General features: G+C 38.8%; 1 protein-coding gene across 6 annotated transcripts in view; it reads right to left on the bottom strand.

The window, feature by feature from the left end:
• CHD1L (chromodomain helicase DNA binding protein 1 like) overlaps nucleotides 1–25,520 on the bottom strand; it is a 223,784-nt gene that overhangs the window by 34,874 nt on the left and 163,390 nt on the right. For 4 of the 6 annotated variants that reach the window (XR_004623404.1, XM_034654193.1, XM_034654192.1 and 1 more), the window contains exons 2-6: nucleotides 7,547–7,659; nucleotides 5,008–5,114; nucleotides 4,344–4,458; nucleotides 3,744–3,775; nucleotides 661–742 (exon numbers count right to left, since the gene is read on the bottom strand). Coding sequence is in view for 5 of the 6 variants with exons in the window: in XM_034654191.1 (XP_034510082.1) it covers nucleotides 661–742; nucleotides 3,744–3,775; nucleotides 4,344–4,458; nucleotides 5,008–5,114; nucleotides 7,547–7,659 (449 nt within the window). In the remaining variant the exon portion in view is untranslated. Of the gene's footprint in view, nucleotides 1–660; nucleotides 743–3,743; nucleotides 3,776–4,343; nucleotides 4,459–5,007; nucleotides 5,115–5,239; nucleotides 5,380–7,546; nucleotides 7,660–25,520 lie in introns of those variants that run through there. The other 2 variants (XM_034654194.1, XM_034654195.1) reach the window with 2 other exon arrangements.

The raw sequence follows: 25,520 nt of genomic DNA, 5'->3' as shown, positions 1-25,520 counted from the left end.
AATTTGCATATGTGGTCTCATTTATAAGGTCAGCAAGGAGAAGGGCACTTCTTACAAGCTGTTCCACTGGCTCCTCAGAAAAGAGGGCAAATCTAGAGCTGTACTGACATTTCTCATTTCTCACTGTGCCAGAATGATGCCAGAGATCAAGAGAAGGGAATGAGATCAAGAGTATCACATTCAAAAGTATGACAAAGACAAGAGTGACTAGAGCTAATAGTTAATGGCATGCAATGGGGTCTCTTCATTATTCCATGTGAACTATCGAATCTTAAAAAAGGTAAATGGGGGGAAGGGTAAAACATGTCAGATGTATTTGCTATTGCAGAGAGAAGAGTTATAATAAGATTAATTTTAAAGAATTATCCCTCTGAAGATCAAAAGAGAGTTGAAACATTTCCAAAAATACAATGTATTTTATTGAGGTGGTATCTTATTATTTGATATCCAGATTTCAGTAACTGTTATCTCCTGTGTAAAAGATGAGAGGAAAAAGTTAGGCCATATTAAGTACTACCTCTGTCACTCACAAAATGTTTATTTAGCCCTACAGAAATCTGACTAAAAAAATGTTTCAACTTAACTAACTCTATATAGGCCCAAGATAGTATTTTTTTTAAAGGAAGTTGTACACAAACTAAGACTATCCTGTGAGTTTACCTCTGAAAGTGTCTTATGCAGCAAGGAGCTTTGGTTTTTCAACCTGTGAGCTTCGTCCACAACAAGAACACTCCAAGGGAAGCTGTGAGAGAAAAATCCAAGCTTTCAGTTTTGTGTAACCCAAGCATTTATCTCATACCCAAAAGTCTTACCATACAAATGGCACTAGTGTTGGAAATACTAATATTAAGCCCATTCTATTAGAAACACATTTAAATTGCCTTTTTTTTTTTTAAGATTTACTTATTTATTTGAGAGGGCATGTGCATGAGTGGGGGGAAGGGCAGAGAGAAAGAATCTCAAGCAGACTTGAGAGCCCCACACAGCGCTCGATCTCACAACCCTGAGATCATGACCTGAACTGAAATCAAGAGTCGGATGCAACCCAGGAACCCCTCAAATTACCTTCTTATCCGAAAGCCTGCCGTGTACATAAGACAATATCTGAATAAGGTAGTAAATTTAAGGGAATTTGTTTTCCAAGATGGGAAAGATCTTTGCATAAAGGCAGAAAGGAAGGAGCTAGAGACAGAAAGCAAAAGGAAACATTTATGACCATCTACTATGTGCCAGACCCTGTACTTGGTTAGGGCTTTATGTCTGTTATTTAATCCAAAAGAATATAGTGAGTCGACATTACTCTGCTCATTTTACCAACAAGGAGACTAAAGCTCAGAAAGGTTAGGTGACTGGCTCAAGGTCATAAAGCTAGAATGAGGTAGAGCTAAGATTTAAACCCAGAAGAAAAATCAAGAGAAAATGGTGTCATAGGAGCTTAACAAGTGTTTTAGATTTAAAAATGGGAAAGCAGTGAGTAAGATCAAACGTTAAAGACGTTCGGGAAGATACACCCGTTGGATATACTATGGAAGTCACTGGTGGCTCCTGCTAGAGCACAAAAAAAATTTTTGAAATATGGAAAAATATGTATGTACGAATATGTTCCAAGCTGCATTATTTAAAATAGCAAAAAGCCAAAAATAAAAGTCCAATTATACGTGATGAAATATTATTCAGCATTTTAAATACTATGATTATCTTACAATAAAAAGGCCTATACGATAACTAAAAAATATATATTATGTGTACTTCTCACAAATGAGAAACCATGCAAGAGATAACAAAGTGAAAGTTACAAGATTTTTAAATTTTTATTTTTGTAAACATTCTATAATCTCATTACATTGCTTTGTTTTGTTTTTTAAAGATTTATTTATTTGAGAGAGAGAGAGAGCAGGAGCACGGAGGGAGAAAGTGGGAGGAGCAGACTCCCCACTGAGCAGGGAGCCAGAGGCGGGGTTCGATCCCAGGACCTGAGATCATGACCTGAGCCGAAGGCAGATGCTTAACCAATGCTTAAGCCACCCAAGTGCCCCCTTATTACATTGTTTTTATATTTAAAAAACTAAACATATATACAAGTAAGACAGAACACTGGAAAGATAGCGGGTATGGAAATAAAAATCACTCAAAATTTAGAGAAAGATCTTGAGCAGATGTTGCCCTTCCAAGGAAGCAGCCCTCTTCCGCTGAGGCTCCAGAGAAAATCCAGAAAACAGGTAAGAAACGGAAACCTAGTACCATCTACCTACTGAGAGTGATGCAGATGGAGGGAGAACTGGGGGTCCAAAGAGAGTAGGAACTGGGATCATTCCTGCTGGGTAGCATCTGGAGGAGATGCATTTAAGGATTACAAGCAGTAAGTGTCCAACTGGTGTTGGACAGTGGTCATGAGATAAGGTGGCAAAGTGGCCATAAAATAGCACCTGGCCTGTCAGAATCAGCATTCAAAACAATTCAGGTCCTATTTCCTTGGGACGAACTGGGTATTAAAGTCTTACACAGTAAAAGCTTATTCAGTGAAGCAGCCTACAAGGAGATGGATGTGGGTTTAGTGAAAGGAAGGTCAAATCACTCATCAAAGAACACCAAAGTACACTAAAGGATGCCCCCTGGAGGGCAAGAGGTGGACTGAATTCCAGCACTGAATGGAGAGTGGGATGAGGAAACCTCTAAATCTCTTGACCTGCATATTTCATAGGTCTATTATAAAAAAAAAAATTTTGGTATGTACACAATCTTAATTCCCCACTAAACCTCTTTAGGGCAGATAATACATTATACTTTCTGGCTCTTCTCAGCATGTGATATAGTAATATACAAAATAACCTTGTCAAGTATATCAAAAGAATAAATGTGTCCCTGGGGTTCATACTATTAGCCAATATTATAAATGCCCCCTTATTACTCAGGTTCTTAAATTCATGTGGGATGGATTTAAGATGGATGATTTAATATAAAAAGACTGTCTAATGAACAATGTGAAACTCCAGTGCACCTAGATGATTTGAGAAGCTGTCCCTGGGGTTTGTTTTGTTTTTTCTGGAATCAGCATCGGATAATTCTATGGAGAATGAAATCCTGTCAACACATCTTTTCTTATGTATCTGAAGTCTGGCTAATGTTCAATTTACATGGCAACCGCAGTCCTGACCCTATACTGTAACATATTACCCCTAGTATCAGGTGGTATGAAGAAGTAAATCCAAGTCTCCTATACTTCATGAGCTGATATGAAAGCCTGAAAGCTAACTACTTAAAGTATATTTAAAACTCCCTTCCTAAAAAGTGAATTTTATAGCACTGACTGCTACTTTAAGATACTTCTAGGAAAAGGCTTGAATAATTCACCTCCTATATTATACTAAAAGCTCCAAATAGCAGTCCTGAAAGATATCTATGCAATTTGCAATGTAAAGAATCTAATATTTATTAACCACCCACCATGTACACCTTATTTAATCCTCACAACAGCCATCCAAAGCGAGATTTAACTATCCTCAATTCAAAGATGAAGAAGCTGAGGTTCACTAAGGTTAAGTAACCCAAGGACACACAGTTAATGAGCAAGGGGCTATAGAGCAGGCCTCCCACTATGCCACCTGTCTGTATCAGACTCATGGAAGACATACCAGGAAGACGTACCAGACATAGGATGAAAGAGACAAAGTACTAAAATGTAAAGGAAAGACATGACTCTCATGATATATTCAACAGTTTCTGAAGCAGTGCAGCATACTCACGATTTTAGAAATGATGAATCTTTCAAGCAAATCTGAAAAATTAAGAAAAAAACCACATTACAAGTAGTATTAACACAACTGATAATATAGTTTCTTTTTAGCTAAATCCTGTAGTTTAAGAGAGTTAAGTAGAAAAAGTTCTAAGCACAATTCTTAAGTAGCACTATCTCAGAGAAAAACAAAACACAGGCATGAATAAGTGGAAGGTCTTGCTTATGGTGAGTCAGTCTTTGCTTAAAGAATAGGAACTTAAAAAGAAACTGGAACTTAAGTGTCCTACACTCCCATCCTGCATTAACAAACAACCCTCAGCCCACAAAACCCTTTCTCCTACCTGCCTGATTCCTCCTATTCGCTGGCCAAGTGCCACCTCCCTGGGGAACCTTTACCCTTGATGCACCAGGAAAGAGGGAGATATGTGCAACTAATTTGGTCCTTCTCTTCCTTTGGTCATGGTCCCTCTCTGAGAATCTAATGGAAGTAGACTTTTCTCCCAGAAAAATGTATGCTCTCAAAAAAAGTTAAATTTAATTCCAGTGGATTCTACAACATGTACAGTCCCAGGTTAAGAGTTCTTGCTATGGAGAAATAAATGGATACCTCATAGGTAGTTAGCAGCACATGAAAACGTGACTCTTGTTTTAGGTCTTGCTGTATATGGGCTCTCTCCTCCTTGTCACCTGCATACGTTATGCAGGAAAGACCTGGAGCAAATCTGAATCCAAGAAAAAAGGTAGATGAACACCAATGCAGAGCCAAAGAGAAGGCTGTAGGTATCTGGAAAATTACATTTCATGGAAGGATTAAGGACGTGCAGACTTCATGATGTCCTGCAATCAGAAAGAGTCCTGGGACTCTGGAATCTTACCAGAGTAAAGGTAAAACTAACAGTAAGTTCCTGTGCGAAAAGGCAGAGGGTTGGATGAATATCTACAAGGGCACTGTACGAATTCTAAAGAGAAAATTGTTTTTTTCCACGTTGGTTACTTCCCATGTCACTGTGAAAAAGACAGTTTCTCCTTTAGTTCAGCAAAATTTACTGAGTACTGATCTTCAAATTGCCAAATAGTTATAATAACATCCACTGGACCTTCCCCCCATCAGATTCTTTCTCTACCTACATTGCCTCAGGTCAGAGTTTCTCAGGAAGAAATAAAATCACAGATTGGGACAATATGTTGCTTTATCATATTTCACATACCACCCAGAAAAAAAAATCTTTATCGATGTAAAAAACAAAATTGCAGCTACATCTGCTCTGTACCTCTCCATCTCTTCTGTCCAGTTGCTCAAAACAGACAAGGGGCAAAGAATCAGAAATGGTCCTTCATCATTTAATCTTCCTGCCAAGTAAATGAAGAGAGCAATAGTCTGGAACACACAAAAAGGCAGTTTTTATCACATTTCCACATGAGAAACAACCACAAAGTTCCCAGGACCTTGGAGGGAACACAAACTTGTAAAGAACACTTAGTGTACAAAAAAAAATAATGTACCATCTTCCACATGTCAGGAGAGTCATCCGTTCCTAAAGTGAAATCGTGTAAGCCTAAATATAATTGCCAAAGAAATGTATGGTACCCAATTACATCAACAGTTAACAAGCAGTGGTGCTCAGTATCGATGTAACTGAACCCTGTAATGCAAAGGGAAAAAATCAGGAACGATAACAAAAATAAATGAAAACAATGCAAGTAATGCACAAGATCAAGAAAACTGAAAACATACGGCAAGAACATCCAAGATGTGACTAAAGACGACCTACCATGCGGTGGTCTCTGCTGCTTGCCACACTCTCCTGAGGGAGGATGTTTTCCTTCCTAATTTCCTCCCCCATTTCCCTCACATTTTCCTTCCTTCTGTCTGCATTTATAGAGTGCCTTCTATTTGCTAAGCACTGTGCTAAGTTCAAGTACATCATGGTGAACAAAACAGACAAAACTCCTAGCTCTCCTGGAGCATACATTCTAGTGAAGAAAACAAACAATAACACCTCGGAAGCTTAAGCAGGCATATGAAACAAAAATCTTTGAAAAGCCAAACAGGCATATTTTAGGATATGGCTGTACGTACTTTTGAGTAGAAAAGTTTCTTAAAAAGGTTGCTGTGATTTACAGAGAAAATAGCATTCTTTTATAAAACAAAATGTTTGAGGAGCCCCCATCCCCAAATGCGGAACTATTCTGAGAAAATCTATCCTAAAGACACAATCCAAAATCCTGAAAAAGCTATATGCCCAAGGATGTTCACACTGAGGTCAATACAGCCAAAAAGAGGGGACACCTGGCCATCCCTCATCTGCAGGATATTTAAATTATGGTGAATTCTCTAGATGGAATATTATATAGCCAGCAGAAGATGACTGTGAGGAATATAATAAAATGGATAATTACACTAACAAAGATTAATAAAATACAAGCTACATGTGCACTATGTGAACCATTTAAAACACACTGCTATTCATGCTTATGGTTAGTGTTGTGGCTCTAGGGTGACAGTTACTTTTTAACTGAGATTACATTAATTTTATAGTGGAAATAGTTTCCTTTTTAAAAAAAATTTCCTTTTTTAACGATCCACTGCTTCCCAGCCCAGATTGTACCAGAGCAATCACCCAATAAGTACTTACTGGAATAAAACTATTCCGTTTAGCTTTTGTTGAGGATACTACTGAGAGAAAATTTATTTTTTGTTACTGTAAACCACATAGATCTACAAAATTAATTTGGATTCACTAGTGAATTCTACCAAACATTCACAGAAAAAACAATGCCAATTTTACACAAATTCTTTTAGAAAACCAAAGAGGACAAAAACTTCTCAATTCATTCTATGCGTCCATCTTTATCACAAAACCAAAACCAAAGCCATTAAAGAAAAGGAAACTACAGACAAGTATCTTTCATGAACAGATGCAAAAATTCTAAACAAAATTTTAGCAACATGAATCTGGAGGTATAATAGTTTTAGGACACTTAAAGTAGAGCTGTATGAATACTCTGGAGAAAGGCAAAGGACAAGTGGAATTTAAAGGCTCTGAATGAAGTCAGGGGGATCCCAATGTGCAAAGCAAAGGAGACTGCAGGGAGGGCTCTGCACATGATCTAAGTTTCTCTTAGCCTGGCTCCCAGAGACACCCAGAAAACTTACCTTTGTTCTGGTTGCATAGTTCTCAGTTCAGTAATGTACTAGAACCTGATTTATTTGCCTGAGAAAGCTGAAGGTGACAAACCAGACTCAAAGGTCATTTTGTATTCTGAATAACCCCAAGATCAATGAGGTATACCTGGCTTATAAAGTAGTCTCCAACACATGGTCAGATAGAACGTGCAGAACTATGTGCAGAACTGCTCCAAATGGATGCTCACGTATGTGAGGTCCAGGATTCTTCCTCTGCACTTCTCTAGCATGGCACAGAAATGAGAAGAAGCCCCTACCACCCACTGAGGAAGAGCGATAAATAGATCCAGTTAACTAAACAGAAGTATTGCTAAGAAGGGGGGAGTCCATTTGATCCCGGGGGGCGGGGGGGGGAGGGGGGACACGACAGAACGGTACAACAGATACATTTACATAGAGAAAAACCTTGCCCATTAATTGCAATCCTATGTCAAGTGACACAGTTCAAAACCATCCCCATAACTAGGAAAGTCAATTCCAAGGTCATAATCTCTTAACAAAGGTTCAGGCATTTTACCTCCTAGTATAAAAACCTACAATGGTAGCTAGCAGCTAAAGACAGTGATGAGTTGTGAGGAGGTATTTCAGCGGAGGTGAACAGTGGTCACTCCACAGTAACATACCTGGCAGGTCTTACCCAGGCCCATCTCATCTCCCAGGATGCAGCCATTCTGACCATGGAAGCACTGGGCAAGCCAGTTGACTCCCTCCAGTTGATAAGAGCGTAGATGAATCCCTAGAAATAAACAATACAGCAAGTCTGAAAAGAAGCCATTTCAGCACACACAAGCTATCTTCTAAGACGTCAACTAAAGAACACTACAGCTATATCCCTTGCTAGGAAGTTATAGAAATGAAAACGTGTTGACTTCCAAATAACTTTTTTTTTTCTTCCCAAATTACTTTTTGAGCAGACTTAGTCACCATTATATTTGAAGCCCTAAAACAGCCTGTCCATGTCACAGGATCCATCTGACAGATGAGAAAGTTGACCTGGGGTTTGGCCTCTATACTGCCTGGCTCCCATGTCAGTGTCCATTCTAAGAATGAGGCATTACTAATGCAACATAACCACAAACAACAACACTTGGAGGGTACATGTGTCTGGCTACTTAACTGCAACCATTTAAGTTTGCCAACAGTGGTAAAGGAAAAAAAATCAAGACAGGACTAGATTAAATTATGTTTCAATAGACAAGCAGCACTATTAAGAACCGACACGATCTTGCATAGAGAATATTTAACAGCGCACAAGAACAGCAGGAAACATCTGAAATCCACATGGAGCTTCTGCTGGCTCGCTCTCTCTCTTTTCTCTCTCCCTTGGGGAAGAAAAATCCAATTTCAGAGAATAACCATATCTGGGGGGAGAGAAGACCCCAAACATACTTTAACAAAAATATAACTTTCTGGTTTAGGAACTCATGACCTTTACAAAGAAACTAGATGGTATATAATAATTGTAGAACATTAAAAAAATGAACAAGTTATTTTTATTAAGCACTTCCTAAATACCAGGAAGAGTAGCAAACACTTTACATAAATTGTCTCATTTGATACTTATAACTCATGACCTAGGTATCATCCCCAGTTGTAGGTTAGAAAATTCAGATAACTGAGGTTCTAGTTCAAGATGGCAGTGTGGAGGTGGGGGCGAGGGGATGAGCAAAATGGGTGAAGGAAAGTGGGAGACACTGGCTTCCAGTTATGAACAGAAATGGAATATGGTCCATGATATTTTAATAGCGTTTAGTGGTGCCAGATGGTAGCTACATTTGCAATGAGCATAACATATACAGAAGTTGAATCGCTACGATGTACACTTGAAACTAACGTAACATTGCGTGTCCAACTATACTCAACTGAAAGCAAATAAGAGTTAAAATAAGTAAGGTTTCAAAAAATATGGCAATGTAGGGAGATCTGAGCATACTTCTTCCCACAGATACACAAATCTACAGCCATCTATGGAACAATTTCCCCTGAGAAAAACTTAAAAACTGGATTGGGAGACAGGGGAAAAAAAAAAAAACAACTTAAAAACTGGTAGAGTGACCTCTTCACCTTGAGCAAAAGAGACGGAAACAACACTGCAGAGGGCAGGAAAGGCTGAGACACAATCTTGCCGTAAACCCCACCCTCGGTGATATGACCCACAATTAGGAGAGGGTGAAGGGTTCGCACACCACACTGGGCACCTAACTCTTAAGACCAGCACCTGAGAGTGGGGCGCCCAGGTGTCTCAGTCAGCTCAGTGTCCAACTCTTGATTTCAGCTCAGGTCGTGATCTAGGGTCATGAGATCCAGCCCTGCAGTGAGTGGGCTCCCTGCTCTATGGGGAGTCTGCTTCTCTCCTCCCTCTGAGCTCCCCCATCCCTGCTCATGCGCTTACATGTATGCACTCTCTCTCTCTCAAATAAATAAATAAATCTTAAAAAAAAAAAAAAAAAAAAAAGACCAGCACCTGAGAGGAGCCCCCAAAACACCTGGCTTTGAAGACTAACAGGGGATGGCATCCACAGACCTACCGGGCTGTGATAAACTGAGGAACAACTCTAAAAGGACCTACACACAGACTAACCTGCCCCAGGGCCCAGCACAGAAGCAGCCCTCTGAAAAGTGCTCAGACTTTATGGGGAAAAGACTCACTTCCTAACTGTAGAGCACTGTCTGCAGTTGCAGGGGCCTGCTGGGGCATTCCCCACGGATGGAGGCGGGTAGGTCCCATCTTCTGCTCTCTCTCTGTGCCTTGCTAAAGCAGGCGGGTGCCATCTCCCTTTTTTTTCTTTTCTTTTTCTCCTCCCCCCCTTTTTTTCTTTTTTCGGTGGGTGCCACCTTTACATTATCCTTCTGCATACTCCAGAACACCAGTATCTCCAAGAGGGGAGCTTCTACACACATTTGGAGCCCCAGTTTTTACTTTCGGTGACCTGGTTTCTACAACTGCTATCCAGAGGACGCTCCTTGAGTGACTGGCTCTGGAGACTGGGAGGGCTTGTGTTGCTGGGTCCCATGGGACAGTATTAACTGGAGATTCTGTTCTTGGCAGACTACAACCCTCAGGGCACTGAACAGATAACAGACAAAAACAGTTTTCCTGAGAAAGAAGCCTATTTGCTTGCCCATGAGCTTTGGCCTGAGTGACAGGCTTCTGGTTTAGCACACCTATAGAGGCCTACAGAGTTGTTCTCAGGAACAGAAGATGGTGGATGAATCTTTGCACTCTCCCTCAGCCTCACTCCAATTCACCAGTATCTTCCAGAAAGAAGATTATATCCTTTTCTGGTGAGCCCTGATTTTTGCAGCTGCTGCTTGGACACACCTCTACATTGCCTGGCTCTGGCCAGGCTTAAAATCGTGGACTTACGGTACTCTAACCAATGAAGAAAGAGTTCTTAAGTAGTTACCACCCCCAGGGCACATCAAGAGGCAACAGGCCCAAGGGCTCAATCTTTTAGGAAAGAGGCCTATTAGCTTACCACTATCTGTAGCCTGAGAAGTAGCTTCTTTTTTTTTTTTTTAAAGATTTTATTTATTTATTTGACAGACAGAGAGACAGCCAGCGAGAGAGGGAACACAAGCAGGGGGAGTGGGAGAGGAAGAAGCAGGCTCCCAGAAGAGGAGCCTGACATGGGGCTCGATCCCAGAACGCCCGGATCATGCCCTGAGCCGAAGGCAGACGCTCAACGACTGAACCACCCAGGCACCCCTGAGAAGTAGCTTCTAATCAGACACACATCTAATGCTGACTGTAAACCTTAACTGAGACCTTGGAAGGTACGCACTATCTTCACTCTCTCCCTCTGCCACACTCCAGAGTGCCAGCATCTCTCCAGGGGAGCTCTTATACATGCCTGGTGCCCAGTTTTTACATCTGGTGCCTGGTTTTTGTGATCGCCACCCAAGAGATTTCCCGTGATTGCCTGGCTCTGCTGGCTAGGGGGGCTTGCATTCCTGGGTCTCACAGGACTGTAACAATGGCATGCTGCCACCACCAGAGTACTAAACAGACAGCAAACTGAAACAAATGAAAAGTCCTACTTGCTAGTCCTAGAATTTCAGCCTTGGGGCAGGCTTCACCCTTTGGCAGGCTCTAGAGGCTACAAAAGTACTCTCAGGGAACATAGGCTGGAGGGTGCCACCACCGCACTCTCACTTTGCCTCCTTTCTACAGCCCACTAAAATCTCCCAGAAAAGTGCTTATATACTTGTCTGTAGTCCCAAGTCTGTCACTGTTGCCCAAAGGACACCTTAAAATTGCCTGGCTCTGAGGGCAGTGGGGCTTCTGCTTATAGTCCAACAGGACTGTAGATATTTGCATTCTTTTTTTTAAAGATTTTATTTATTTACTTGAGAGAGACAGAGGGAGAGCAAGCGCACATGCACGCACAAGTGGGGGGGAGGGCAGAGGGACAACCGGACTCCCCACTGAGCACAGAGGCTGACATGGGGCTTGATCCCAGGGCTCTGAGATCATGACCTGAGCTGAAGTCAGATGCTTAACTGACTGAGCCACCCAGGTGCCCCAGCACTGCATGTATCTGTATTCTTTAAAAGCTGCTGAGGGTCTGGCTTCCAATCCAGTCTGAATGGAACTGCTGACTGAGATCCTTCCCTTTGTGAAACTGACTGGTCCTGGCACACCCTAAACTACTGGGAACTATTAAAACTAAAATAGGCTGGGGTGCCTGAGTGGCTCAGTCGGTTAAGTGTCTGCCTTTGGCTCAGGTCATGATCCTGGGGTCCTGGGATCAAGTCCCGTGTTGGGCTCGCCGCTCAGCAGGGAGCCTGCTTCTCCTCCCTCTGCCTGCCTCTCTGCCTACTTTGCTGGCTCTCTCTGTCAAATAAACAAACATAATCTAAAAAATAAATAAATAAAAATAAAATAAAATAAAATAGGCTGCCTGGAAAATCAAAAAGATGTGAAAGACAACCAAGAGCTTAACAGGGTTGAATAGTATGTTTTATCACCTACACAAAACCAACACTTCAAGACCCAGAAAGGTGCTTGTTTCATCTTATGCACAGAAACCGACAGGAGAGACAAGCACAATGAGGAAACATATGAATATGTTCTAAACAAAAGAACAGATAAACCCTTGGGAAAAAACTTCAAAGAAACAGTTAAATAATTTACCTGCTGAAGAACTCAAAGTAACGGTCGTAAAGACGCTCATCTAATTGAGGAGAAGAATGGATGAACTACATGAGAACTTTAACAAAGGGACCAAAAATATGAGTTCCACACAGAATTCAGAGAACTGAAAAATACAGTAATTGAGCTGAAAAACAAACAAACAAAAAACAAAACAAAAAAACCAACAACAGAAGAGTTCAACAGCAGACTAGATGAAACAAAAGAAAAGCTCTGTGAACCTGTAGACACAGCAGGAACTCACCTAAACAGAGCAGCACAAAGAACAAAGAATTTTTTTAAAATGAAGAAAGCTTAAAGGGACCTCTGGGACAACATCAAGCACACTAACATTCACATTATAGGAGTCCCACAAGGAGAAGTGAGAGAAAAGGGGGGAGAAACTTATTTGAAGAAATAATGGCGGTTTTTCAAGGAAGATGGCAGAGAAGTAGGGGACCCTAGTTTCATCTGGTCCATGGAAGTCAGCTAGATAGCTATTAAATCATTCTGAACACCTACAAACTCAACCAGAAATCTGGGAAAAGAATTACTGCAATTCTACAAATAGAAAAGCCACCACTTTTTGCAAGGTAGGAGATACGAAGAAGTAAATCTGAGGACATATATCTGAAGGTAAAACCCGGGGGTTTTATGGAGGAAGCCTCCATAAGCCGGTACTGGAAAGTGATACGTCAGCAGAGCACAAAATCGGAACTTTCAGTAATCTGCTCCAGTGGGGGATGTCCCACCTGAAATGTGCTCGGGTGACTAAGCAGGGCAGAAACCTAGGTGGGACAGCATGGTCTTAGGATCCTAGGGGTCACGGAGAGAACGGGGGTTCCTGAGTGCAGCGAAGCCCCAAGCATCAGAGCAGGGAAGCTGGACAAAAAGAGGTAGCCCAAGAGGGGGCTTTCTGCTCAGTATTGCCATAAACCTCAAACTCTGACACAACTGGGTGACTGCTCTCTGAGCAGGGCCCCAGCAAGCGACAGAACCACGGTGAGACAGTCCTCCTTCTCCCTCCCCAGGAGCAGCAAGGCTGAGCACCGGAGGAGTCCATAAAGTTTGCAGACTTGAAACAGGGTTGCGCGCCTGAGATAAAAACGTTTCGTCACAAGCTGGGTGAATACAAAGTGCAGACAGAAATCAGAGACGAGTGACTGACTGCTTTTCTGTGAGGGTTCACTGAAGAGTAGGGAGCATAAACTTTCAGCTCCAGGACTGGACATTGGGGCAACGCCATTTTCATTTCCAACCCCCATAGTGGTACGAAAAGCTTTTAGGAAACAAAAGACACATAGAGCAATCTGGAGCTGCTTACGCTGAGCCCAGCCCCCTGGCAAACGGGAATACAATTCCGCCCTGGCAAACACAGATGAGAATGAGCGCAACAGGCCCCTTCCCCAGAAGACCAGCAGAAATATCCGGCTAATACCAAGTTTACCAATCACACAGAACTGCAAAACTCCAGTGCTGGGGGAAAATGGTATACAGATTTCATAGTTTCTTCTCATGATTCTTTAGTCTTTCAGTTTTAATTTTTTTTCCTTTTCAACTAATTTTGTGTTTTATCAACTTTTTAAAATCTTCATTAATTTTCATTTTTACATTTATATTTTATACTTTTTTTCATTTCTGGCTTCCTTTCATCGTACTCAGTTTTATTTTTGGATATGCATAAGTTTTTCTTTCTTTACAATTTTGGGATCTAGTTTCTTCTAACAAACAAACCACAAAAAACGTTTATTTATTAGGATCTAGTATATCGTTCTGTTCTGTTCACCTGTTTGATTATATTCTCTCTTTCACTTTTTCTTTTTTTCCCCCCTCTTTTTGGTTTCTGATTTGATAGTGTATATTTCTGGGGGTCATTGTTGCTATTTTTGTATCTTCTTCTCCTTAACTTATACTTTTCTGGACAGAATGACAAGACAGAAAAACTCACCCCCCAAAAAAAACAAAAAAAAACAGAACAAGAGGCAATATTCACTGCCAGGGATTTTGTCAGACTAGAATTCAGAATAACAATTATAAAGATACTACCTGGGCTTGAAAAAAGCATAGAAGACACTTGAGAACCCTTTCTGGAGAAATGAAAGAACTAAAATATAATCAGGTCAAAATCAAAAAGGTTATTACTGAGATGGGAAAAAAAATGGAGGCCCTAACTGATAAGATAAATGAGGCAGAAGAAATAATCAGTGATACAGAAGACAAAATGATGGAAAAAAGGGGTGCCTGGGTGACTCGCTCAGTTAAGTGTCTGCCTTCAGCTCAGGTCATGATCCCAGGGTCTTGGGATCAAGCCCCACATTGGGCTACCTGTTCAGCAGGGAGTGTGCTTCTCCCTCTCCCTCTGCCTGCCACTCCCCCTGCTTATGTACACATGCCTTCTCTCTTTGTCAAATAAATAAATAAATAAAATCGTTAAAAAAAAAAAGAAAACAAAATAATGGACAATAACGAAACCTAGAAAAAAAGAAATAAACAACTACTGGACCATGAGGAGAGAATTCGAGAGATAAGTGATACCACAAAGCAAAACACTATTAAAATAATTGGGTCCCAGAGGAAGAGGAAAGAGAAGAGGAGCAGAAGGTATACTGGAGCAAATTACAGCTGAGAATGTCCCTAATCTGGGAAAGGAAATAGGCATTCAAATTCAGGAGGCACAGAGAACCCCCCTTAAAGTCAATAAAAAGAGGTCAGCACCTCAACATAAAATAGTGAAGCCTGCAAATTTCAGAGACAAAGGGGAAATTCTGAAAGCAGCTCCAGACAAGAGGACCTTAACCTACAAGGATAGAAACATAAAGCTGGCAGCAGACCTATCCATAGAGACCTGAAAGGCCAGAAAGGACTAGCATGATATGTTCAGAGTGCTAAATGAGAAAAATATGCAGCCAAGAATACTTTATCCAGGAAGGATGTCATTCAGAATGGAAGGAGAGATAAAGAGTTTCCAGACAAACAGAAACTAAAGAATTTGTGATCACTAAATCAGTCCTGCAAGAAATATTAAAGGGGATCCTGCAAGCAAAGAGAGAGCCCAAAAGTAACACAGACCAAAAACGAACAGACACAATATACAGAAACAGAGATATTGCAGGAAATACACTGGCATGAAATTCATACCTTTCAGTAGTTACTCTGAAAGTAAATGTGCTAAATGCTCTAATCAAAAGACAGAGTGTATCAGATTGGATAAAAAAGCAAGACCCATCAGTATGCTATTTACAAGACACTCATTTTAGACCCAAAGATACCTCCAGATTGAAAGTGAGGGGTTGGAGAACCATTTATCATGCTAATGGACATCAAAAAAAAGCTGGGGTGGCAATCTTTACATCAGACAAATTAGATTTTAAACCAAAGACTGTAATAAGAGATGAAGAAGGACACTATATAATAGTTAAAGGGTCTATCCAACAAGGAAATCTAACAATTTTAAGTATTTATGCCAATATGGGAGCAGCCAATTATATAAACCAATTAGTAACAAAATTAAAGAAAAACATTGATAATAATATAATAATAGTAGGGGAATTTAACACCCCACTCACAGCAATGTACAGATCACCTAAGTAGAAGATCAACAAGGAAACAGGGCTCTGAATGACACACTGGACCAGATGGACTTCACAGATATATACAGAGCATTCCACCCTAAAACAAAAGAATACTCATTCTTCTGAAATGCACATGGAACTTTGTCTAGAATAGATCACATCCTGGGTCACAAATCAGGTCTCAACCAGTACCAAAAGATTGGGATCATTCCCTGCACATTTTCAGACACAACACTTTAAAACTTGAACTCAATCACAAGAGGAAATTTGGAAGGAACAAAAATACTTGGAGGTTAAAGAACATCCTACTAAAGAATGAATGGGTCAACCAGGAAATTAAAGAAGAATTGAAAAAACTCATGGAAACAAATGAAAATGAAAACACAACTGTTCAAAACCTTTGGGATACAGCAAAGGCAGTCCTAAGGGGGAAGTATATAGCAATACAAGCCTTTCTCAAAAAACAAGAAAGGTTTCAAATATACAACTAAACCTTATACCTAAAGGAGCTGGAGAAAGAACAGCCAATAAAGCCCAAAACCAGGAGAGAAGAGAAATAATAAAGAATAGGGGAGGAGAAGCAGGAGAAGAGGAATAAAAAAGATTACAGCAGAAATCAATGAAATAGAAACTAAAAGAACAGTAGAACAAATCAACAGAACTAGGAGTTTTGAAATAATTAATAAGATCGATAAACCCCTGGCCAGACTTATCAAAAAGAAAAGAGAAAGGGCCCAAAGAAATAAAATCAAGATGAAAGAGGAGAGATGACGACCAACACCAAGGAAATACAAACAATTTTAAGAACATATTATGAGCAAATATATGACAACAAATTAGGCAATCTGGAAGAAATGGATGCATTCCTAGAAACATATAAACTACCAAAACTGAAATAGAAAGAAATAGAAAACCTGAACAGACACATAACCAGCAAAGAAATTGAAACAGTAATCAAAAAACTCCCAACAAACAAGAATCCAGGGCCGGATGGCTTCCGAGGGGAATTCTACCAAACATTTAAGGAAGAATTCATACCTATTCTTCTGAAGCTGTTTCAAAAAATAGAAATGGAAGGAAAACTTCCAAATTTGTTCTTTGAGGCCAACATTACGTTGATCCCTGCACCAAAGAGCCCACCAAAAAAGGAGAATTACAGACCAATATCCCTGAAGAACATGGATGCAAAAATTCTCACCAAGATACTAGCCAATAGGATCCAACAGTACATTAAAAGGATAATTCACTGCAAACAAGTGGGATTTATTCCTGGGCTGCAAGGGTGGTTCAACATCCACAATCAATATGATACACTACATTAACACAAGAAAGGACAAGAACCATATGATCCTCTCAATAGATGTAGAAAAACCATTTGACAAAGCACAGCATCCTTTCTTGATTAAAACTCTTCTCAGTGTACGGATAGAAGGAACATACCTCAATATCATAAAAGCCACATAAGAAAAGCCCACAGCGAATATCATTCTCAATGGGGAAAAACTGAGAGCTTTTCCCCTAAGATCAGGAACACAACAGGGATGTCCACACTCACCACTGTTGTTCAACAAAGTACTAGAAGTCCTAGCCCCAGCAATCAGACAACAAAAAGAAATAAAAGGCATCTAAATTAGCAAAGAAGTAGTCAAACTCTCACTCTTTGGAGAAGACATGATATGCTATGTGGAAAACCCAAAAGACGCCATCCCAAAATTGCTAGAACTCATACAGGAATTCAGTAAAGTGGCAGGATAGAAAAATCAATGCACAGAAATCAACTGCATTTCTATAAACTAACAACAAGACAGAAGAAAGAGAAATTAAGGAGTCGATCCCACTTACGCTGAAAACTGTAAGATACCTAGGAATAAACCTAGCTAAAGAGGTAAAGGATTTGTACTCCGAAAACTACAGTACACTCATGAAAGAAATTGAGGAAGACACAAAGAAATGGAAAAATGTTCCATGCTCATGGATTGGAAGAACAAATACTGTTAAAATGTCTATGCTACCTAGAGCAATCTATACTTTCAATGCAATCCCTATCAAAATACTATCAATATTTTTCACGGAGCTGGAACAAAAAATCCTAAAATTTGTATGGAACTAGAAAAGGCCCTGAATAGGCAAAGGACTGTTGAAAAAGAAAACCACAGCTGGTGGCATCAAAATGCCAGACTTCAAGCTCTATTACAAAGCTGTAATCATCAAGACAGTATGGTACTGGCACAAAAACAGACACATAGATCAAAGGAACAGAATAGAGAACCCAGAAATGGACCTTCAACTCTATGGCCAACTAATCTTTGACAAAACAGGAAAGAATATCCAATGGAAAAAAAACAGTCTCTTCAACAAATGGTGTTGGGAAAATTGGACAGCCACATGTAGAAGAATGAACCTGGACCATTTTCTTATACCATATACAAAAATTTTTAAAAAAATGAATGAAAGACCTAAATGTGAGATAGGAAACCATCAATATCCTAAAGGAAAACACAGGCAGCAATGTTTTTGACCTCGGCTGCAGCCAACTTCTTGCTAGATACATCTCCAAAGGCAAGCAAAATAGGCAAAAATGAACTACTGGGTCTTCATCAAGGAAGAAAGCTTTTGCACGGCCAAGGAAATAGTCGACAAAACCAAAAGACAACCGGCAGAATGGGAGAAGATATTTGCAAATGTCTCATCAGATCAAGGGCTAGTTTCCCAAATCCATAAAGAACGTATCAAACTCAACACCCAAAAAACAAAGAATCCAGTCAAGAAATGGGTAGAAGACATCAACAGAGATTTCTCCAAAGAAGACATACAAATCGCCAAAAGACACACGAAGATATGCTCAACATCACTCAGCAAGAGGGAAATACAAATCAAAAGCACAATGAGATACCACTTCAAGCCAGTCAGAATAGCTAAAATTAACAAGTCAGGAAACAACAAATGTTGGTGAGGATGTGGAAAAAGGGGAACCCTCTTACACTGCTGGTAGGAATGCATGCTGTTACAGCCACTCTGGAAAACAGTATGGAGGTTCCTCAAAAAGTCAAAAATAGAGCTACCCTACGACCCAGCAATTGCACTACCAGCTATTTACTCCAAAGATGCAAACGTAGTGATCCAAAGGGGCACATGTATCCCAATGTTTATAGTAGCAATGTCCACAACAGCCAAACCATGAAAAAGCCCAGATGTCCATCAACAGATGAATGGATAAGGAAGATGTATATATATATACAGGAAGATAAGGAAGATATATATATGTATATATATATATACAGGAAGATAAGGAAGATATATATATATAATGGAGTATTACTCAGCCATTAAAAAGAATGAAATCTTGCCATTTGTAATGATGTGGATGGGACTAGAGGGCATTATGCTAAGAGAAATAAGTCAATCTGAGAAAGACAACTATCAAATGATTTCACTCATATGTGGAATTTAAGAAACAAATCAGAGGAGCATAGGAGAAGGGAGGGAAAAATAAAGTAAGGTGAAACCAGAGAGGGAGACAAACCATTAAGAGACTCTTAACCACAGGATACAAACTGAGGGTTGCTGGGTGTGGGGGAGAGGGGCGATGGGGTAACTGGGTGACCGGCATTAAGGACGGCATGTGATGTTATGAGCACTGGGTGTCATATAAGACTGATGACCACTGAGTTCACCTCTGAAACTAATACACTATATGTTAACTTATTGAATTTAAATAAAATTAAAAAAAAAAAAGAAATGATGGCTGAAAATTCCCCTAACCTAGGAAAGGAAAAGAAAAAAAATTCATATCCAGGAAATCCAAAGAGTTCCAAGTAAGATGAATCCAAAGAGACCCACAAGTACATTACAATATAAATGTCAAAAGTTAAAGACAGAGAGAAAATATTAAAGGCAGCAAGATAAATACAATTTGATATGTATATGGGACAGCCTGTAAGACAATTAGGAGATTTATCAGCAGAACCTTTGCAGGCCAGAAAAGTGGCACAATATATTCAAAGTACTGTAAGAAAAAAATTTCCAACCAAGAGTACTCTACGCAGTGCTATCATTCAAAATTGAAGAAAAAACAGTCTTCCAGACAAGAAAAAGCTAAAGGATTTCATCACCTCTTAACCAGCGTTATAAGAAATGTTAAGGGATCTCTTTGGGCTGAAAAGAAAGGCACTAATTAGTAACAAGAAAACATATAAAAGTATAAATCTTACTGGTAAAGGTAAATATATACTAAAGGGAGTGGATTAATCACTTATAAAAATAGTCTGAAGGTTAAAAGACAAAAGGAGCAAAATTAACCATAACTGTAATAATTAAATAAGGTACATAAAGAGTAAAAGCTGTAAAATGTGACATCAAAAACATAAAACGTGCTGGTGGGGGAAGAGTAAAAATGTAAAGCTTTACAATGAGTTCAAAATTATTATCAACTTCAAATAGATAGCTGTAGATATAAGCTGTTATATGTAAACCTCATGGTAAGCACAGAGCAAAAACCTATAGTTGATACACAAAGGACAATAAGAAAGGAATCCAAGCATACTGCTATAGAAAATCATCAAACCACAAAGGAAGAAAGCAAGAGAGAAAGAACAAAGAAGTGCAAAGCCACCAGAAAACAAAATGGCAATAAATACATACTATAATAATCCCTTTAGATGTTCATGGACTAAATTCTCCAGCCAGACGGCAGAGTGGCTAAGTGGATTAAAAAAAACAACAACAAAAAACAAGACCCACATATACTCTGCCTACAAGCAAGTCATATCAGACATAAGCATATAAAGTAAAAAAATGGAAAAAATAGAACATGCAAATGGAAACCAAAAGAAATTGGGGGTAGTTATATCAGATAAAATGGACTTTGAAACAAAGACTGTATTAAGAGACCAAGAAGGGCATTACATAATAACAAAGGAGTCAATCCAACAAGAGGATATACCATTTGTAAATATTTATGCACCCAAAATAGGAACACCTAAATATATGAAGCAAATATTAACAATAATAAAAGGAGAATACAATAATAAGAAATACAATACTAGTAAGAGACAGAAATATAGTAAGAGATCCTAATACCCCAATTTACGTCAATGGTTAGATCATCCATACAAAAAAGTCAATAAGAAAACATCAGCCTTAAATGACACATTAGACCAGATGGACTTAACAGATGTATATAGGACATTCCATTCAAAAGCACCAGAATGCACAATCTGCAAGTGCACATGGAACATTCTCCAGGATCAATCATATGTTAGGCCACAAAACAAGCCTTAAGTTAAGAATGAAATCGTATCAAGCATCTTTTCTGATGACAATGTTGTGAAACTAGAAATCAATTACAAAAAGAAAACTGGAAAAATCTCATGCGATTAAACAACATGCTACTGAACAAATAATGGGTCAATGAAAAAATCAAAAGCAAAATTAAAAAACACCATGAGACAAATGAAAAGGTACATACTACATATTAAAACTTATGGGATGCAGCAAAAGCAGTTCTAAGAGGGAAGTTCACAGAGATAAATGCCTACCTCAAGAAACAAGAAAAATCTCACATTAACAACCTAACTTTACAAGGAACTAGAAAAAGAACAAATAAAGCCCATGTTAGCAGATGGAATGAAATGACAAAGATCAGAGCAGAAATAAATGAAAAAGAGACTAAAAGGACAACAGAAAAGATTACTAAAACCAAGAGCTGGTTCTTTGAAGAGATAAATATTGGCAACCCTTTAGCTAGACCCACCAAGAAAAAAAGGGATTCAAATAAATACAATCAGAAATGAAAGAGGAGGGGCACCTGGGTGGCTCAGTTGGTTAAGCGTTCAACTCTTGGTTTCAGCTCAGGTCATGATCTCAGGGTCATTAAGATCAAGCCCCTCATCCAGCTCCATGCTCAGCATGGAGTCTGCTTGAGATTCTCTTCCTCTCCTTCTGACCCTACCCCTGCTTACTCTCTGTCTCTCAAATAAAATAAATAAAATCTTTTTAAAAAATGAAAGAGGAAACGTTACAACTAACACCACAGAAATATGAATGAGCATAAGAGACTACTACGAACAATTACATACCAATAAACAACCTATAAGAAATCAATACATTTTTAGAAACATACAACCCTCCAAGGCTGAATCTTGAAGAAACAGAAAATCTGAACAGACCAATTACTAGTAAAAAGATTGAATCAGTTATCATAAACCTCCCAAAAAACAAAAGTCCTGAACCAGATGACTTCACTGGTAAATTATACTAAACATTCAAAGAAGAATTAATACCAATTCTTTTCAGTCTTCTAAAAAAAGAAGGGTTGGGGGGTAACACTTCCAAATTGTTTTTACAAGTTCAATAATACCCTGATACCAAAACCCAACAAGGACATCACAAGAAAATTATAGGTCAATGTCCCTGAAGAACATAGATGCAAAACCTCAACAAACTATTAGAAAACTGAATTCAAAAATACATTAAAAGGATCACACACCATGATCAAGTGGGATTTATTCCAGGGATAAAAGGATAAACATCCACAAATCAATCAATTTGATATACCACATTAACGAAATGAAAGATAATAATTATGTGATCATCTCATAGATGCAGAAAAAGCATTCGACAAAAATCAACACCCATTTGTGATAAAAATTCTACACAAGTGGGTAGAGAGGGAATATACCTCAACATAATCAAGGCCATATATGACAAGCCCACAGCAAACATCATATTCAATGGTGAAAAGCTTTGCTTTTCCTCTAAGATCAGGAATAAGACAAAGATGCCCATTTTTGTCATTTTTATTCAACAGAGTATTTTGAAAGTCCTAGCCACAGCAACTAGGGAAGAAAAAAAAGGGGGCATCGAAATCAGAAAGGAAGAAGTAAAACCGTCACTATTTGAAGAAGACATATCATATACAGAGAACCCTAAAGACGCCACCAAAAAAACTATTAGAATAAACTAATTCGGTAAAGTTGCAGGATACAAAATCAATATACGGAAATCTGTCACATTTCTACACACTTACAACAAGCTATTAGAGATATTAAGAAAACAATCCCATTTTAACCTCTCCCAACCCTGTACTTTTTGGATTTTTAATGGAAGCTTCAGCATGTAGTCATCATCAATCATTAACTTCATTTTCAGCCCTTATCCCATCTCAAGGGAATGGGGACTGGAGCTGAAAATTCCAAGCTTCTAATTATGGCTTGTCCTTTCTTGTGACCAGCCCCCACCTAAGAGCCATCCAGGAACATACCCAGAGTCACCTCTTTAGAACGAAAGATACTTCTGTCACCCACGAAATTACAAGGGTTTCAGGAACCCTATTCTGGGAACCAGGGGACAGAGCCAATATATATTTTCCATTATCTCACACGACCATTAGTCCAACTGTCAGCTCCAGGACCCACCCACCTCAGCTACAATCCACGCCAGTAAAATGGATGCTCAGACTACTCTCCAAGAGAAATGCAGAAAACCCAAATCCCTCCCAGACTGTGGCTTCTCCCACATTTTCCCCTTCCAAATCTCCCACAGCCATCATGTACAACAGAACTAGAAGGGAGTCTGGGAAATGTAGTCTTTTGTTTTATCACCTCAAGGATGTGGTAAAGCAGACTTGGGGGCTGGGGAAGAAATAAATGTGACAGTGCCATCAGCTATATCTATCATAGAGATCACAGAGTTGTTTGAATTCTCTTGCCTACCTCTCAGGAGGGTGAGGAGTACAGGCATACCTCATTTTATTGTGCTTCACTTTACTGACCTGCACAGATGCTGTGTTGTTTTTGTTTTTGTTTTGTTTTTATAAATTAAAGGTCTGTGGCAACCCTGAGTAAAATGGGTGTATAAGCGCCATTTTTCCAACAGCATTTCCAAAAGAGACTCTGTGTCTCTGTGTCACATTTTGGTAATTCTCACAATATTTCAAATTTTCTCATTATTGTTGTATCGGTTATGGTGATCTGTGATCGGTGATTACAACTTACTACAAGCTCAGATGATGGGTTAGCATTTTTCAGCAATAAAGTATTTTTTAATTAAGGTATGTACATTGGTCTTTTTTTTTTGACATGATGCTACTGCATACTTACTAGACTACAGTATAATATAAACATAACATTTATATGTACTGGAAAACAAAAAATTCACTTGACTAGCTTTATTGTGATATTCACTTTACTGCAGTGGTTTTTAACCAAACGAACCTGCAGTATCTCTGAGGTATGCTTATCGCGGAAAAGCAGGAAAAACAGCACAAGTAATAGGTCTGCATGTTCCAAAAACAAAGTGGTCCTAACGCACTTTTATGATCCAATGTTCTTTGGGTTTCTGAAGTTCACTGGAATGTATGGGATCTATCTGCGATACTATTCAGGGGACGAAGATCAACTAAAAGGTTGGTTTTTGTTTTTTTTTTAAAGATTTTATTTATTTATTTATTTATTTAATAAATAAATAGAGAGAAAGAGAGAGAGCACAAGCAGGGGGAGCAGCAGGCAGAGGGAGAAGTAGGCTCAGCAGGGAGCCCAATGCGAAACTCGATCCCAGGACCCTGGGATCATGAACTGAGCCAAACGCAGATGCTTAACTGAGCCACCCAGGTGCCCCTAACTAAAAGTTTTTTAATCACTGGGAAGAACACTGCATAACAAAATACCTGTCTCATTGGTTTTCAAAAAGTGGCTAATCCATTACATATTTGAGAGAAAAAAAAAGACAGTCGAGTTCCCTCCTAATAAATTTCTGGGGAAATAAAAATTTAAATATAAAGAGATCATAACTGTACTAGAAGAAAAATATTAAGCCAACAACAATAAATTCAGAGTAGTAAAGCGCCACCTAAGCAAAATACTAAAGGCAAAAATTTAGAAAAAGGCTGAAAGATTGGACTACAAAGAATTTTTTAAACATCACCACTGAAATACACAAACACACACCTCAAAATCAAAAGACAAACTAGAAAACATATTCCCAATACCTGTAGCAAATACTTAATATCAATGCAAGCAAGAACAAAGCAAAAGACAAACAGTTAAAAAATGGGCAATAAACATAAATACACAAGGAACAAAAAGAAGACAAATATCCAAGTGTCCATCAATACTAGGAAACAAACATTAAATTAAACAAAAGAACATTTTTAACTTCTCAAATCAGAAAATATCAGTGTTCATGAGAATGTGGAGAAATGAGCAAAATTTTCACATACTCTTTGGCCTAGAAATGCTGCCTTGAAAGAATTAAAAATTTATGAATGTAATAAATATTTGGTTACAAGGACATTTATTAGTATTATTTATAACCACAAAAAAATCAAAACCTGAAATACCCACATATTTGACTGGTTAAACTATGGCACATCCATTCACTGAAAGATCTGTATCCACTAAATATGATACTGAAGAAGACAAAATGACTGGAAAGACTAAATGATATTAGAAGAAAAAACTGTTTCCAAAAAGTATGCATATGAAACCCCATTTTTGCTCCTCTCCCTCCCTCCACACCCTGCCTCAGAGAAGAAAAAAAGAAATCATATGTACACACACAGATCAAGGACTGGGAGGATAAATGAGAACATATTAACAGTAAGAGGATTATGGCAATTAAATTTTTTTTATGCAAAGAATATTACTCTAAATGTTTTACAAAGAACATGTACTACTTCTGCAATAAGGAGAAAAAAATCAGTGAAGATTTTTAACCAACTCTCAAAAAATCATTTTGCAACATAAAAATTCTAGTAAACAGAAACAGGAATTTCAAGCTATAATATTCAATGGTTATTCTTTTGTGTATACCAGTTTTCTATTTTTTTCTTTCCCTCCACTACCAATTTACTGTTCCCATCACTAAGTTTCCACATGTGTCTACTTCCTTCTT

Source organism: Ailuropoda melanoleuca, chromosome 2 (genome assembly GCF_002007445.2).
Source record: "Ailuropoda melanoleuca isolate Jingjing chromosome 2, ASM200744v2, whole genome shotgun sequence".
Lineage (NCBI taxonomy): Eukaryota > Metazoa > Chordata > Mammalia > Carnivora > Ursidae > Ailuropoda > Ailuropoda melanoleuca.
Note: the sequence above shows the minus strand (reverse complement) of the source record. Positions and strands in the feature narration are given on the sequence as shown.